Raw genomic sequence first — 14,515 nt, forward strand, 5'->3', positions numbered from 1 at the left:
GAACTTTGCAGAACAGAAGAGAAAAATATGTCAGAGCCTAAAGAAAAGGGTGAAGTGTTGGTAAGAACTATTTTCCTCTGGGTATGACATGTCCATCAGCCTGCATAGACAGAGATGGTTGTCATGAATTACAGCATAACTTAGACCCTAGTCATTGCCCTAGAGTAAGCCAAATAATACAGAAATAACTAGGCTTAAGACTTCCTGGTTTGGGAGAGTCATAGGACCCTCACCTGGAATTCCAGTCTTACTTCCTTCTGCCCCCTAGCAGCACATGCCCTGGGAGATGGTGTGCTGCACTATATAAGAGGTGAGGACTCAACAGAAGGAAAGCCTCCTCCACTGAGCAGCTTTCTGGACCCGGCGTCCAAGCTTGGTGAGACTTTTTAGAGATGCTGCTGTCTCTGAGTCAACCATGCGGTAAGTACCCCTCTTCATCCATGTTCCTCTAGGTCAGCTTAAACAGTGCATTATTTTACCAAGTCGGATTTTAAAAGACCATTGTATGTGTGCTATCAGCTCTCTATCTGTGGTGAATGATCATTGGTTCATGCTTCGTCCATAGAAGTATAGCAGTGAATAGCCGAGCCAAACTTCTCCCTGTTCTACGGCACATCGGCAGCAAGTAGTCTCATATCAATGGCTCTCAAAGGGAACCATTGATTCTCCTGGAGACATTCGGCAATGTCCAGAGACACTTGGTGTCATACTAACGGAGTTGAGTTAGAAAGTGGGAATATTACTGCTTTCTAGTGGCTAAAAACCATGAGTGTGTCTACACAACCCCAATGCCCAGTAGAGCTCTAGAATAAGGTATAATCTTTCTTAAATGTGAAAGTTGCCTCAGCTATGACATTTGGCTAGAATGAGAGGAGGAAAGAATCTATGAGTCACATCTCTAGATGTGCAGATGGAAGAGTCAGGACGTTCCAGTTCCGGAGTCTTCTGTTGCTTGAGGTGAATAAAGGCATTCAAGTTTTAACTCTAGAGAGGAAAGTAGATAAAGGCAAGTACATGCAGGTCTTAAACTGTTCTCACACTTTCTTTGAAGGAAAACAGAGTTTTTAATTAAAGCACATTACTGGTAGTGTTTTCATTTTTCTTAACATTTCCAAGAACAATGAATTAGTAACAACCATTCACTTGATTTTGTGAAATAGAAAATCTAAATCCTTCGTCTGCTTGAACTCATTTTACCTTGTCAATATCCTGACTGGATCTCTTTCAGGACTTGTGCGTGCTATCACAACAGCTATGAGTTCACATGTGTTCATGCCCTGGAAGATGCTTTTCCCTTTGTAGTCATCCACTGCTTCTGGCTCTTATCTTTCTGTCCCCTCTTCCACAATGATCCATGAGCTTTTGGAGAAGGGACGTGCTACAGCTCGCCCATTTAGGACTGAGCCTTCTGCAGTCTCTTACTCTTTGTACCTTGAGCATTTTTAGGTCTCTGTGCTAGCCAACATCTACGCAGAAGGAAGTTCCGCTAATGAGGGTTGAAAGATGCGCAAATCCCGGTGTGGAAAGGGGAGGCAGGCAGGAAATTCCACCCCTACCTGACAGAGGAGCTATTGGCGAAGGATCCCTGCCGGGAACCTTTCTTTAAGGTGTAGCTCCAGGTAGGTCACCCAAGCGCCAGGGGATGGTCACACACCCCAAAATATATAAACAGCACAACTTGAACACCACGGATTTTTTAAAAGATAAAAATAAGTTGGGTGAGTGAGGAAGTGCATTGAATTGGGGAGAGGCAAGAAATATGATCAAAGTATATTGTATGACATTCTCAAAGGATTAATTTAAAGATAAAAATATGTTGTGACTATCCTTCAGATACTGAATAGAAAGAATGTATACATATGCACATACTATATATAGATATCAGGAATGAAATTAATTTAGAAAATCCTCAAGATTCTATAAAATATGAACAGTAATATAGATTATCTGAAAATATCATGTTTTGCAGGTAAAAGATTGATGCTGTCCTGTGTGCTAGACAGTTTCGGAGTATGTTTAGTCTTTTTAAGTGTTAATGTTCACTTTTCCATGCAAGGTCCATAGATCTTTTGTTGTTGTTGTTGTTGTTACTGTTTCTCCATACTAGTGTCACCAATATTAAACAGCCTTTTTGATTTGATATATACATGATAGTTCGTTCTCTTTAGAGTATAAAGTAGTGCTATGTTAGAGGTCCCTAATCAACCCATCATTGATCATTGACAACAATTTCAAAAGCATGTGGTATACAGAGCTTGAAAAGCAGAAAATGAAATTCCCAGGACCAGTGCCAGCAAGTCATCAAGGACAACATGTGGTTCTTTACGTGTAATGGCCTTTGGCTGCACAGTCTCTGGACTATAGACGTGCCCCTGACACACAGATATATAAGAGTGTGTTGATGGGACAGGTGAGATGGATCATCCACAGCACTGTCATTCTAATACCTCAAACTACGCACAAATTAAATGTAAAACCCTAAAATGTCTGAAGAGAATGACTTACACCCAGGCTGAAAATTAAATTAAGCTCCAAATATTTGCAAAATACAGAACCACTTCCAAGAACAATGCAAAAATACAGGAAACTGCACAGTTTTCAAAGTGGAAATCTGTGGGAGAAAAATTACTCACCTAGTGGTTGAAGAGATGGCTCAGCAGTTAAGAGCACTTGCTGCTCTTGCCGAGGATTGGAGTTTGGATACTAGAACCCACATCTGGCTGTTGACAAGTACATCTAACTCCAGCTCTGGGGAATCTAACTCCTTCTTCTGACATCCTTAGGCACCCACATGCATGTGCATTAACCCACACACAGATATGAACACACACACGTAAATTTTTTGACTCTTAAAACCGTACCAAGATTGTGCAATGGACATCACTGGGGACAGGTTAAACTCCCTTGGAGAGGATGATTCTTTATGAACGCAGAAGAACAGGCCCCAGGGTCTTCTTGTTTTCAGCAGGGACACTGCTGCTGTTGCTGGTGACGAACGTGCTGCTGGGGAAGAACACGGCCTCTGACCCGGTGTGCTACATGTGGAGCAACCGCTGCCACTTGTCTTTCTCAGACCACTTCAGTCAGGCGGTCACTGTGTCTCAGGAAATCAGGGACCAAGTCACAGACACATTCACTGAATTTGTAAGTAAACCGTTGACTTCCTGTTTCTTTCCAAAAGGGACCTCGAGGCCCATGGTTTAGGTGTATTATAGATTAAAGGAGAAAGCATCATGGATCAGCCTTCAAATAATGTGTCTTCACGGGGAGAAGGAAGACAGGAACGACTAAAAGGAGGGACAAAAGAACTGAACAGCTTTAAAATGCATTTGCCACTAATACTGTGATTTTTCTTTGCTCAGTTTTTTAACATTCATTTTGATTTTCTCCTGTGACGTAATGAGCTGAAATCTGTCTAGTAAAGAGTTTGATACTCTGTTCTTTCCTGAATGAACCAGTCTTTCTTTGAATCTTCGTTTAAGACACTAGGCATCAGAGAAGAGTTGTACATTGCAGAAATTTTAGAGACGGAAGCCGAGTCAGGATGAACAACCTAATATTGTCACTTACAGAATTCACCAAGTGCTAGAAAGAATTTTTGAAAAATTCCAAGATGTGTGCCTATAATTAGAATAAATAATCAGTCCACTGGAAGGCCTTCCCTTCATGATGATGGCACTTTGCAAGCTGTGTGTAAAAGAGACAATAGCTAAGGACTTCACCAGGGGGCACTGACGTGTAGCGCCCAGTTTGTAGTGTATTCTTGGCCTACACATTACTCACCGAGTTCTCTTCTTTGCTATTTTGCTTTGTGAGACAGGCCCTTCCTGGAACCCCAGCTGGACTGGAACTTGCTATGCAGCCCAGACTGGCCTCAGTCTCAGAGATCTACCTGCTTCTGCCACCCAAGTGCTGGGATTAAAAGCATGTACCACCACACCCAGCCACCCCTGGTTTTTCTACCATTGCCCAACCAGTTGGACCTACCTTCATATTTGACATCATCCTACCAATTTTTTCAAACTATCATAGCTTCCACAATAATAATTTTAAGTAGTAAATGTGTCAGATAATAAATATATCCATTAAATATATGGAAGTAGATATAATAAATAATACCACATTGATTAACACATAAATTAATTGCCTAATTGCTTAATATTTCTTACTGTATTTTATCCTGTTTGTTATTGCTTGTTTTGTCACAATCAATACACTTACATTCTGAATTTACAATGAAATTGATAAGGGACCAATTGTATAGATGCAGCGGTGTTTGGCAGAATATTTATAGTGTTATGACATAATGATGCTTCATTAGGAAATATGTAAGTACAGACCAACCAACAAAAAGAAGATGAATTAATATGGATACAAAACAGTACGGCACAAATACTGGTTTAAAACGATGGCACTCGCGACACTTAGTGCTTTGCAATTTGCTGATCTAATGCCTGCTTGTCAACTAAAATCTTTTTGAAAGGCTGGGGATAATAAAGAGAGGAAGAGGTTGGGATATTAGAAAGACAGAAAACAAAAATGTGGAATACAGATCCAATTCATGAAACATAAGTAAAAAGATCTCTTTCATAAGTCTTTAATTTCATTTTTACTCAGTACTTATCAGATAAAAACCTGGCATAAAACTGGGGAAATAGTTCTTAACCAAGGAAATATCAGCAAATGATTACTGTGGGGTGAGGGAGAGTAGATCTTCTTTAAGGGAGAAACTCTCGGTAGGCTGACTAGACCCCTGTGCACCAAGGATCACCTGGATAGAAATGCTTGACAGATAGGGCTTAACATAGATGACAGAATACCTGAAATTGGGTGGGGGGAGCTATAGGGGTCAAAAAGGGGGGAGGGTCTAAATTTGATTAAGATGTATTATATGAAATGCACAAAACTCAATAAAAATCAGGGAAATTTTTTTAGTTAAAAGTATGTGTCAAATACATTAATATACTGGACCCTGGAGAACTGGCTCAGCAGTTGAGAGAATCTGCAGACCGGCAGTGGGCTGGAGATTGGATCCCAGCACCCACACTGGGCAACCCACAACTGCCTTCAGCTCCACCTCCAGGGGCTCCAACATGGTCTTTTTGTCTTCTCAGGAAACCCCATTCGTGTGGCATACACACACTGACACACACAGGTGCACAGAAAATAAAACTGCACATATTAACATTCCAGTCAATGATATATTACATTATATCAAAACGACAATTCATTGACTATTCCGTCATTTCAGGATAAACAATACACCCAGGACCTGGAGTTCAATGACAGGGTTCCCACCTGCCACACATCTTCTCTCGCTGTTCCAGAAAAGGAGGAAGAAGCACAGCAGATGAAGGTGAGTTCTCAGCCTTTGTTTCTTTTCAACCAAATCTAAAGCAGCACACTGGCTTTGCTGTGCTCTTGGTCATCACAGGCCACATATTCATTATAGGTGTGTAATAGGCAGTTACACATTCATACATTTGGAAGAGGAGTAAGAGACCAAAACACATTCCATGACATAATTGCTTAATCATAAGCAAAGTCAAATGATAAGTAATATTGTAGTGAATCTATAACTGCTCTGTACAGAGGACCTGTTCACAAATGCCCCTCTGAGGAAAAGGCTGAACGGATTTTGACATTCAAGGTTAAACATACAGTAATGTGTATGTATTTGACATGCTAATATAGTGGCCTTTATCATATATTACTATTTTACTATATAGTAATATTACTATATAGTAATTACTATTTTACTATATAGTAATATTACTATATTACTACTTTATCATATATTACTAATGAGTCCTGTGAAGAGAGTATTTTACATTATTGACCACTAAACCATCCTATATAACGTGATATGACCCTCCAGAGAGCAAAGCTGTGGCCTCCATTGACGATGAGTCTCCATCTCATGCCAGACCTGATAAGTGCTCTTCTCCCTCATCCTGCCCCTGCCCCGAATCTTCTCAAGCTGTCTCAGCATCATCACGAGTCCTTACGCATCCACACAATCTACCTCCTCATTGGTTTGCGCACGACACCAGCTTTGTGCTGTCTGCCATTCTCGTTTATAATAATTGGTACAAGGGAAGTGAACAGCAATAAAATACAAACAGGAACTGCAGGAAGAGTTACCATTTTGCTAGAAACTTCATAAAGCACTCTACCTACACTTCTGAATTTAATCTTCACCAATATTCTCTATCATGTGGCCTAGAGCTGCATTTTTTTTTCACTTTCTACAACTTGCATTCTCTATAAATGAATGCTTTGAATGTACATTAGTGTAACAAAGGGAAGCTGAATATATTCTTTGAAGAAAAACTGCTTGTATCTAAACTTGTTGTATTTTACCTATTTTAATGTGGTTGCTTAGCCTGTCATCCTGCTGAAACTGACACACACTCTACTGGGCGCCTGGACCAATCCTCTGCAGCATCTTGTGGAAGAAATGGGTAGTCTGCAAGGAGCCCCTGCTGCTCTGCTTTCTAATGCCACAGAAATTGAAGAAAACCACAAAGGACTCCTGGAGGGTGTGAGGAAGTTAATCAGAAGGGTAAGCCCTTCCCATCACTTCTGTGCTTCTCACGCATGAAGGAGGTGACCTGGGTAATGAGAAAGGAATGTTTAAATACTCCACTTTGTAAGAAAAGATTTGACCATCCAGTTGTGACAACAGCCTCACTGCTAAGGCATGGCCATCAACTCCCATCCCTAAATTCTTTACTCAGAACCTCACATCCCAGGATCTCAGGACAAAGCAGCTGTCTTTCACACTGTTTTGGACAGTACCTTTCTGGAGCAGAAAGTCAGATTCCTAAGAAATTCAGCTATCACAGCCAATGCCTTTCTGTTCCATCTTAAACCAGCAAGTCCAATCACCTAAGGTATCGGGTACACACTTACGTGCAGAAGGGATCTGATAGAAAGCATGAAAGGGTGATGCTGTAATGCCAGAATTTATAAATACAGGGACAGTACTGAGGACACGTAAAGCACCTTAAGTGACAGACCAGACAACAGTTCCTCCGTGATCATCAGCCAAATCCATGACCATGGTTCTCTGTCTTCTGTGCTTGCGTTCTTTGTCCGGGATCAGTTACATACCCAAATACATATACATGTATCTAATGTCTAGTTTTACATGTTTAACACTTTACAGGTACCCTGGTCAAGATTCATGAAAATGCATACGTTTAGAGATTTTATAATCATAACTTTTCTTAAATCTGAAATAGACATTTAGAATGAATAAAGGCAAAGTAATAATGATATATAATTAATAGTTGATTATTATTGGTTGATTTGATTCAGGTTGAAGATAAAGAAAACAAGAACTACCCTGCCTGGTCTGGACTGGAATCCTTGCAATCAGACAATGAAGACACTCGCCTTTTTGCCTTTTATAACTTGTTCCGATGCCTGATCAAGGACTCAGAAACAGCTACCACTCATCTGAAGCACTTGAGGTGCCAAATGGACCCGTACAGTGAGTGCTAAGTGAACCACATTCACTCCTACTCTTAGATGCTCTTTGATGATGCCATGTGAAGGATCTTCTTTTAAACTTTCACATTGTGAACGCATGATCCACCGTAGTTTGTCTCTTCTTTAAAAATAAAACCTGATGCTCTAAGTATGTATTTTATTTTATTCATTATTGTGTGTTGTGATATGTGCTGCAAGGCAGCACATGTGGGCCACAGGGCACATGTACCACAGGCCACATGTAGAGGTCAGAGGACAACTACATACTCGCTTCTCTCCTTCTATGGGTTAGGGGGATCATTCAGACACTCTAATTTGCACAGAAAATTAGATCCAGTAAGCCATGCCATTGACCCTAAAATGACTCTTCAAGATGTTAAAGTCTCAAGAAACAACTAGTCAAAATTTCTTGTGTTCATTTTATACAAAATCTATCAATACCATTGACATGTTCCTTTCAGAAATATCACAAATAACCAATGTTAAACTCTTAAATAAGATATTCTATAATGTACTTTAGAATCTCAGAATGTTAATGTGAGTCAAGTGTTTAGAATCAGAGTGACATTATTGTAAATTGGTTCATCCATGTCCCCCCAAATATGGAAATATCAAATATATTATAAAATCCAGCCACTTTGATAAGCTAACATTTTAGTGTCATCACAGACAATGGAAATGCAATACAACTGTACTATCCCCAAATTCCATGAAATTTTGAAAAGTCTATCAAGTGGTAGGATACACCCAGGAAATGTCTAGGCTTCCCTGCAGCTGTCTTGAGGCAAACTCTACTGAATGCTTGTCTTCTTGGCATCATTGTAAACACATTCCTGATGTTCCATCCAGTCTGGATTCACAGTGCTGCTCTGGACTAACTTCAACTACATTTCATGTCCTAATGATTTAATATCTACACTGTCTCTTCATCCTCCGGGGGTTGAAGTCCAGGAAGGAGGAAATGAGAAGTCCCTATGAGGTTTCTTCCTCTTTCTTCTTCTAGAGTTCTATTCCTTGGCTGTTCAAATTAGAGGATTAAGAATACAGCTAAAGTTCTGACTTGACTGACTGTGACATGATATCAAAGATTCATTGTAGACTACAACCCAAAGTGAATTCCTCTTAAGTGATGTGTGTCTGTCAGGGGTACTCTAGTGATTTACTAAGATACACAGTGAGTACGCCTCTAAGTCCTTACCAGAAGAATTTCCCCAGTTACATTCCCCTGTTCACTCCACTGCTCTGCCATCAGGGACCTCCTTTACAATCTCTGCTCTTATGTCCTTGATGCAAAGAAAATAGCTCCTCTGTGAGACTGAGGCCAGCCTGGTCTACATAGCGAGTTCCAGGCCAGATGGGATTACAGGGAGATCCTGTCTCAAAATTAAAAAAGCAATGATAAAGAAGTAGCTCAAAGTAGGGTTTCTACCAACAGATACAGAAAAAGTGTGTACATGATGACCACTCCCCTGAAGTAACTCCGGATCACTGCTGACACCTTCCTGTGCTCTAAACCCCGTTTCTCTGTGGTTCATCTAGGTACAGAATAGATCAGAAAGCCAAATTCAGGCATCTGGGATTATCTTTCAGTGGGTAAGTGCACTTACTGTGCAAGCATGAAGATGTGAGTCCAGAGGGACCCTGTCTCAAGGCAATAAAGTAGAGAACTAGAGAGGAAGGTGCCTAGCTTCCTCTTATGACCTCCATATGTACACACAAGGCTAGGTGTACCCATACACGTATGTGCATGCAACACACCACACACACACACACACACACACACACACACACACAAACTAAAATAAAGTCATACTGTCAAATTCATGGGCACACACTGACCTGAAGAATTGCATGCAGTTCTAATGTTCATTGAACCCCAGGAGCAATGTCCTTATCAACAATCAATCATCATAGAGCAAACTAAGCAGAATTTTCCTTATTCAGTTTGGGGAAAGGTGACTGGTTGAAAGTAGCTCAGCTTGTCACCCGCCTCTAAGCATCCAAATGACGGTTCTTTTTAATGTCAAACCTCCTTAAAAGGCATTTGGATGACCAAACTGTCTTTACAGATGTGCCATGGATTTTGCAGAAATTACTAGGCAGTGAGAGACAGCCAAAATAATGCTACCACAGACATGAAACAGATGTGGGTAGGCTAAAGAGAAAGAGAATGTGGAACATATGGAAAACAAAGGAAAGGTAACAAGAAATAAAACAAGTAACAGCTGTGATTGTGTCAAGCAGTAAGCTTGCTGTAGCCTAAATGGACCTTGAGTGTTAGACACTAACTGGAATGATACCCAGACCTCTTCACGTCACTTCCCTCTTTTCTTTCCTCATTTGAAATTTTTTCTTGCCTTCGAAGTATCTCTTGCCTTCATCCATATACTTTCTGTATGTCCAGAAATAGATGGAACCTAGATATTCTGCAGGTCTGAATTAAAAAAAATATTCTACCACTTAAAAATACTTTCCCATACCTATAAGAAACATTATCCAGCCAAACTGATCTCTTCATAGCCCAGGCTGTTATTATCTGAATCCTGTTCCTGCCTCTGAGTTTGATTATCCAAATCTTTCAGAAACAACTGAATGAAATTCCCCAGGAAATCATTTAATCCCTCAATTACCTCTTGAATGAATGCAAAATGTCAACTTTAATTATTCAGGTTGTGTTTTTACAAAAGGCAGAGTAATACGGTTAAATCTGTTCTTTACATTTAGATATTGGTTGATGAAAGCATCAAATACCATTCCATTTTCATCTAACTTCCTTCCATCAATGTATGCATATTTCCAACACAGAGGATACTGTTAATAAGGAGAGAAATTTGGCAAAAAAAATGAAACTTAATTCTATGAAATATGTTGCTTCCAAACATGAATTTGAAATACCATGTCAATAATTGAGGGGTTAAAGTGAAAAGCCCGTCCATGACTGTGGCATTTAACTGAACTCTGTGGTTCTCAGACAGGATTTCATAGAACCAAACCTGTCAGCAAGGAGTAAGTCGCAAGCAAAAACTACTAGCTGCAGGGATATAAAGGGTGTTTGAGAAGTGTGTTACACACAGCCTGTGGGGGAAAAGAAACTCCCCATACACTAATTTCACCTTTGTGTGTTTCCTGAAGTTTGTGTTGAAAAAGAAATCAGAGCTAAAATAGAGAAAGTTATTTTGGGCGACAAACACCACAGTTGTCTGGTAGAATATCCGTATGCAAATGCCTCGCTTGCTGTGGTACCTGCAATAAACTCTGTTGAAAAACTATCCTAAGCCCTGCCCTAGATGTCAGTCTCTGCAAGCACGCCTGCAGAAGGAATTTCTTTCTGAGGTCTCAGGGCACATAAGCACCTTTGCTGATAGTCATGTAGGCTGTAACTTAAAAAACAATTCTGTGACAGTTAAAGAATAACACGGAGGGGAGGGTATTTATAATAACGGTGAAGGACCCAAACTGTGGGCTCAGGTTCTGGGAGAGGAAACTCCACTGGAGCCCACCAGCGTGAGTAAACTCTCCTGACTTCTCCACCTGAGTCTCTTGGTGCCTCCTCTGTGCCTGGCTGGTCTTCTTCCTCAATTTCCCATAACACACCCATTCCAAAGAAAATACAGCAAATTCCTCCTTCCTTATGGATCCCAAATAAGATTACATTTAAAGAAATGGTTCAGACATCATGAAAATACTATCAGTGATTATTGAAACAGAAACAATGGAATTACAGAAATTGATTGTTCTTAGAGACCGGCAAATCACACATTATTTGTACTACAAATACTAAATGAGAAGTAAGAAGCTTGTCTTCCAGTATTTTCTACTGAATTTGTGAGATGGAATTACATAATATGAAACTGCTTTAGTAACATCATACAATAAGATAAGCTAGACAGAATAAAAAACGTGAATCAAAGGATAGCTGGGAGATGATAGCACATGAGATCACCTAAATTGCATTTAGTGCTAAATAGAACCCCATTGTGTAAATATGCCATGTTTTAATTTTCCATTCAGTTGATGGACATCTAGGCTGATTCTATTTCCTGGCCGTTGCAAATAAAAACAATGAATATGACTGTGTGAGTATCTCTCTTGTGCAGTACAGAGACCTTTAGGTAAATGCCCAGGAGTCGTACAGTCAGGTCAGATGACAGTGATAGCATCAGCTTTCTGAGGAACCTCATGCTGATCTCCACGGTGGCTGCAGAGTTCGCACTTCCACCAATGGTGAATGAACACTACACTCCTCTCACAATCCTTCTGCTGTTCTTTGTCTTCTGATTAAAGTGAGATGAACAGTAAGGCAGTTGGCACTGCTCTTTCTCTGATGCTTTACGATACTGAACATTTAAGAAATGTCTATTAGCTGTTTGTGTTACTTCTGAAAACTCTCCACTCTGATGCACCTTTCACTTTTTTTTGTTTCTTGGATATTCATGATAGCAATAGTTTGTCAGTGATCACTTACTTTTTATTTTTATTTTTTAAATTTTTAATTGAGTTTTTGTGATTTTCATATGATACAGTTTGATGGCGTTTAGAGTCCCTCCCTTTTCTTCATGTCCACCCACTGTCCCTCTCCCAATTTAATGTTATTCTCATACATATCTATATCATGACCTATGGAGTCTGATTTGTGTCCCCAAATGTCCTTCCTTGTGGGTCCATCCACTGAGACTACCAAGAGTCCCATCCCTGTAAGAAACCTTCTCACCATCCCAGCAGTCATCAATTACCAAAAGTTCACAGGTTGGGTTGGGGTTTCTTACCCACTTCATCATGTCTATGCTGGGATTTTGTCTGGTTTAAGTTTGCATAGGACTTGTGTACGCTGTCACCTTTGTTGTGTGTTCACATGAGTAACTCATAAGCTGTCTGGAAGAATCTGTTTTCTTGTGGTCATCTACCCCTCTGGCTCTTACAATCTTCTGGCCTCGCTGTAAACCCTAATAAGCAGCAGTTACCAGCCCAGCAAACTCTCACTATTAGTGTAGCAGTGGCACTTTTACACTGAGGGTGATCTACAGACTTCTAATTGGAATTGAGGCCCACTCAGTGGGATTCTCAATCCTAGAGAAAAGGATTTGCCACGTCCCTAGACCAATGCCATCTCTTAATTTATTCTAAATATACATCCTCATATCTACAGACAAGTGTACCTTTCACCCTTCACCAAAGAGCTTCTTTTTGCATCAGATGGCGGGTTCTATTACAGCTTTCCAGAACTGATCAAATGCAGAGAATAATTGTCTGTGAGAAGCTTGTCCCTAAGTGACACATCGTCAATGCGACTCTGACAGGATTAATGCATGCCGCCACCGTCTTCAGTGATCTAAAGAAAACATTTGGTGTCTCACTGTCTTGTGCTATGCGCAGTGCTGTAGGATGGTGTTAGGAAGCCTCTGGCGTGCACTCCTTTCCATTACGGAGCATGCGGTGTACCAGTTTGCTTGCACAGTATTTGTTCTGTCGGACAATGGAAAGGCAGCACATCTTAGCGCAAGAACGCGGTATGGCCGGAAGTGGCCAAAAAGAGGAGCTGGTCTGGGAGCTGTCAGGACTATGCGATGGCAGAGAAAGGAGAGTCCGGAAACACATCCAAATATAATAGTCCAAAACAAAGGCAACATGGATTCCTCAAAAGAAGAAACAAAGATACGGCACGTCTGGAGACATCCACAGGCCATCATGACTTTGTGGAGGAGATGAGGCAGACAAATGATAGAAGACCGGGAACTTAGGACTGGATCGGTAAATGATCCTTAGATTAAGGAAGTCAGGCTTTTCCCCAGGTGAAGCCCAGTAGATCTATTCCTTAAAACTGGTTAAGGAGCAGAAAAAAATATTTCTGCCTTCAATGAAAAGATAGGTGCTGAATTCTATCAGACGTTAAAGCAGAGCTAACGCAAGGGCTCCACAAACTATTCCATTCCATGAAAGGGAGAGATAAAGAGGAGAGAATACTACTAGAATCATTCTATAAAGATGGAATGACCCTGATAACAACAATAACAAAATATTCTTAATAATATACTACAAACTAAACCCCACAACATGGCAAAATGATCACGGATCATGACCAATTAATTGTTATCGCAGGGATGTGAAAATCATTCAATATATAAAAACCAATAATGTAATACAGGTAAGTATACTGAAAGAAACAAATCACACGATCATCTCAATAAATACAGAACACGCCTTATACAAAGGTCAAGATCCCTTCAAGGTAAAAAGCACTAAGGAAAGTCAAGGTAGGAGAGCACTTTGAGGACTGCCGAGATGCTTCAGTGCATAAAGCACTTACTGCACAAGCTTAAGGGCTGGAATTCAGATAGTTAGCACCTACAGAGAAATGCAGGGAGGTATGGTGGCTGTTTGCAGTCTCAGGCCTCAGGAGGCTGAGTCAAAGGATCTGCAAGGATGGGCTAGCTAGCTGGGCTAGCCAAATTGGTGAGTTTTCAGTTCAATGAGAGACCCTGCCTTAGTAAATAAAGGAGAAAGCAATTGAGGGAGACACTGGAAGTCAACCTTTGGCTTCCATACACAAGAGAACATATACACACATGTGCACGCCACATACACACACACACAATAAAGAAACATACATCAGCATAATAAAGGATAAATGTGACAAACATCTAGCCAACAGTATACTAGATGAAGAAAAAATTAGAGTATTTCCTCTAAAATGAGGAAAAGACAACAGTGCCAACTCCCCCGTCATAGTCACTACGATGCTTGGGATCTTAGCTGCAGCACAAAGAAGAAGGAAATAACAGAAGGGATTGAAAACACGGACGGAAGAGGCAGATTACCCCTATTTACATGTACACGGTTTGATGTGTAAAAGAACAGAAAGAAAACCTCAAAAGACTCTTATGTCCTGGCAGGTTAACTAAACTCCAGTGGATGGACCCACCCTGAAAGACATATAGAGTGACAAGTTAACTCTATAGGCCTTGCTACACACACACACACACACACACACACACACACGTGTGTGTGTGTGTGTGTGTGT

The 14,515-nt window shown here is 40.5% G+C and overlaps 1 protein-coding gene across 1 annotated transcript; it reads left to right on the top strand.

Annotated features, from left to right (window-relative positions):
• The first annotated feature begins 340 nt into the window (after positions 1–340).
• On the top strand, positions 341–7,589 carry LOC103728739 (prolactin-2A1-like). Its single transcript, XM_008826696.2, has 5 exons — positions 341–420; positions 2,966–3,144; positions 5,252–5,356; positions 6,386–6,565; positions 7,324–7,589. Exons 1-5 carry the CDS (start codon positions 393–395, stop codon positions 7,507–7,509), a joined length of 678 nt encoding a protein of 225 aa, XP_008824918.1. The 5' UTR covers positions 341–392; the 3' UTR covers positions 7,510–7,589.
• The last annotated feature ends 6,926 nt before the right edge of the window (positions 7,590–14,515 follow it).

The sequence above is a fragment of the Nannospalax galili genome, unplaced genomic scaffold (genome assembly GCF_000622305.1).
Source record: "Nannospalax galili isolate Female #2095 unplaced genomic scaffold, S.galili_v1.0 scaffold412, whole genome shotgun sequence".
NCBI lineage: Eukaryota > Metazoa > Chordata > Mammalia > Rodentia > Spalacidae > Nannospalax > Nannospalax galili.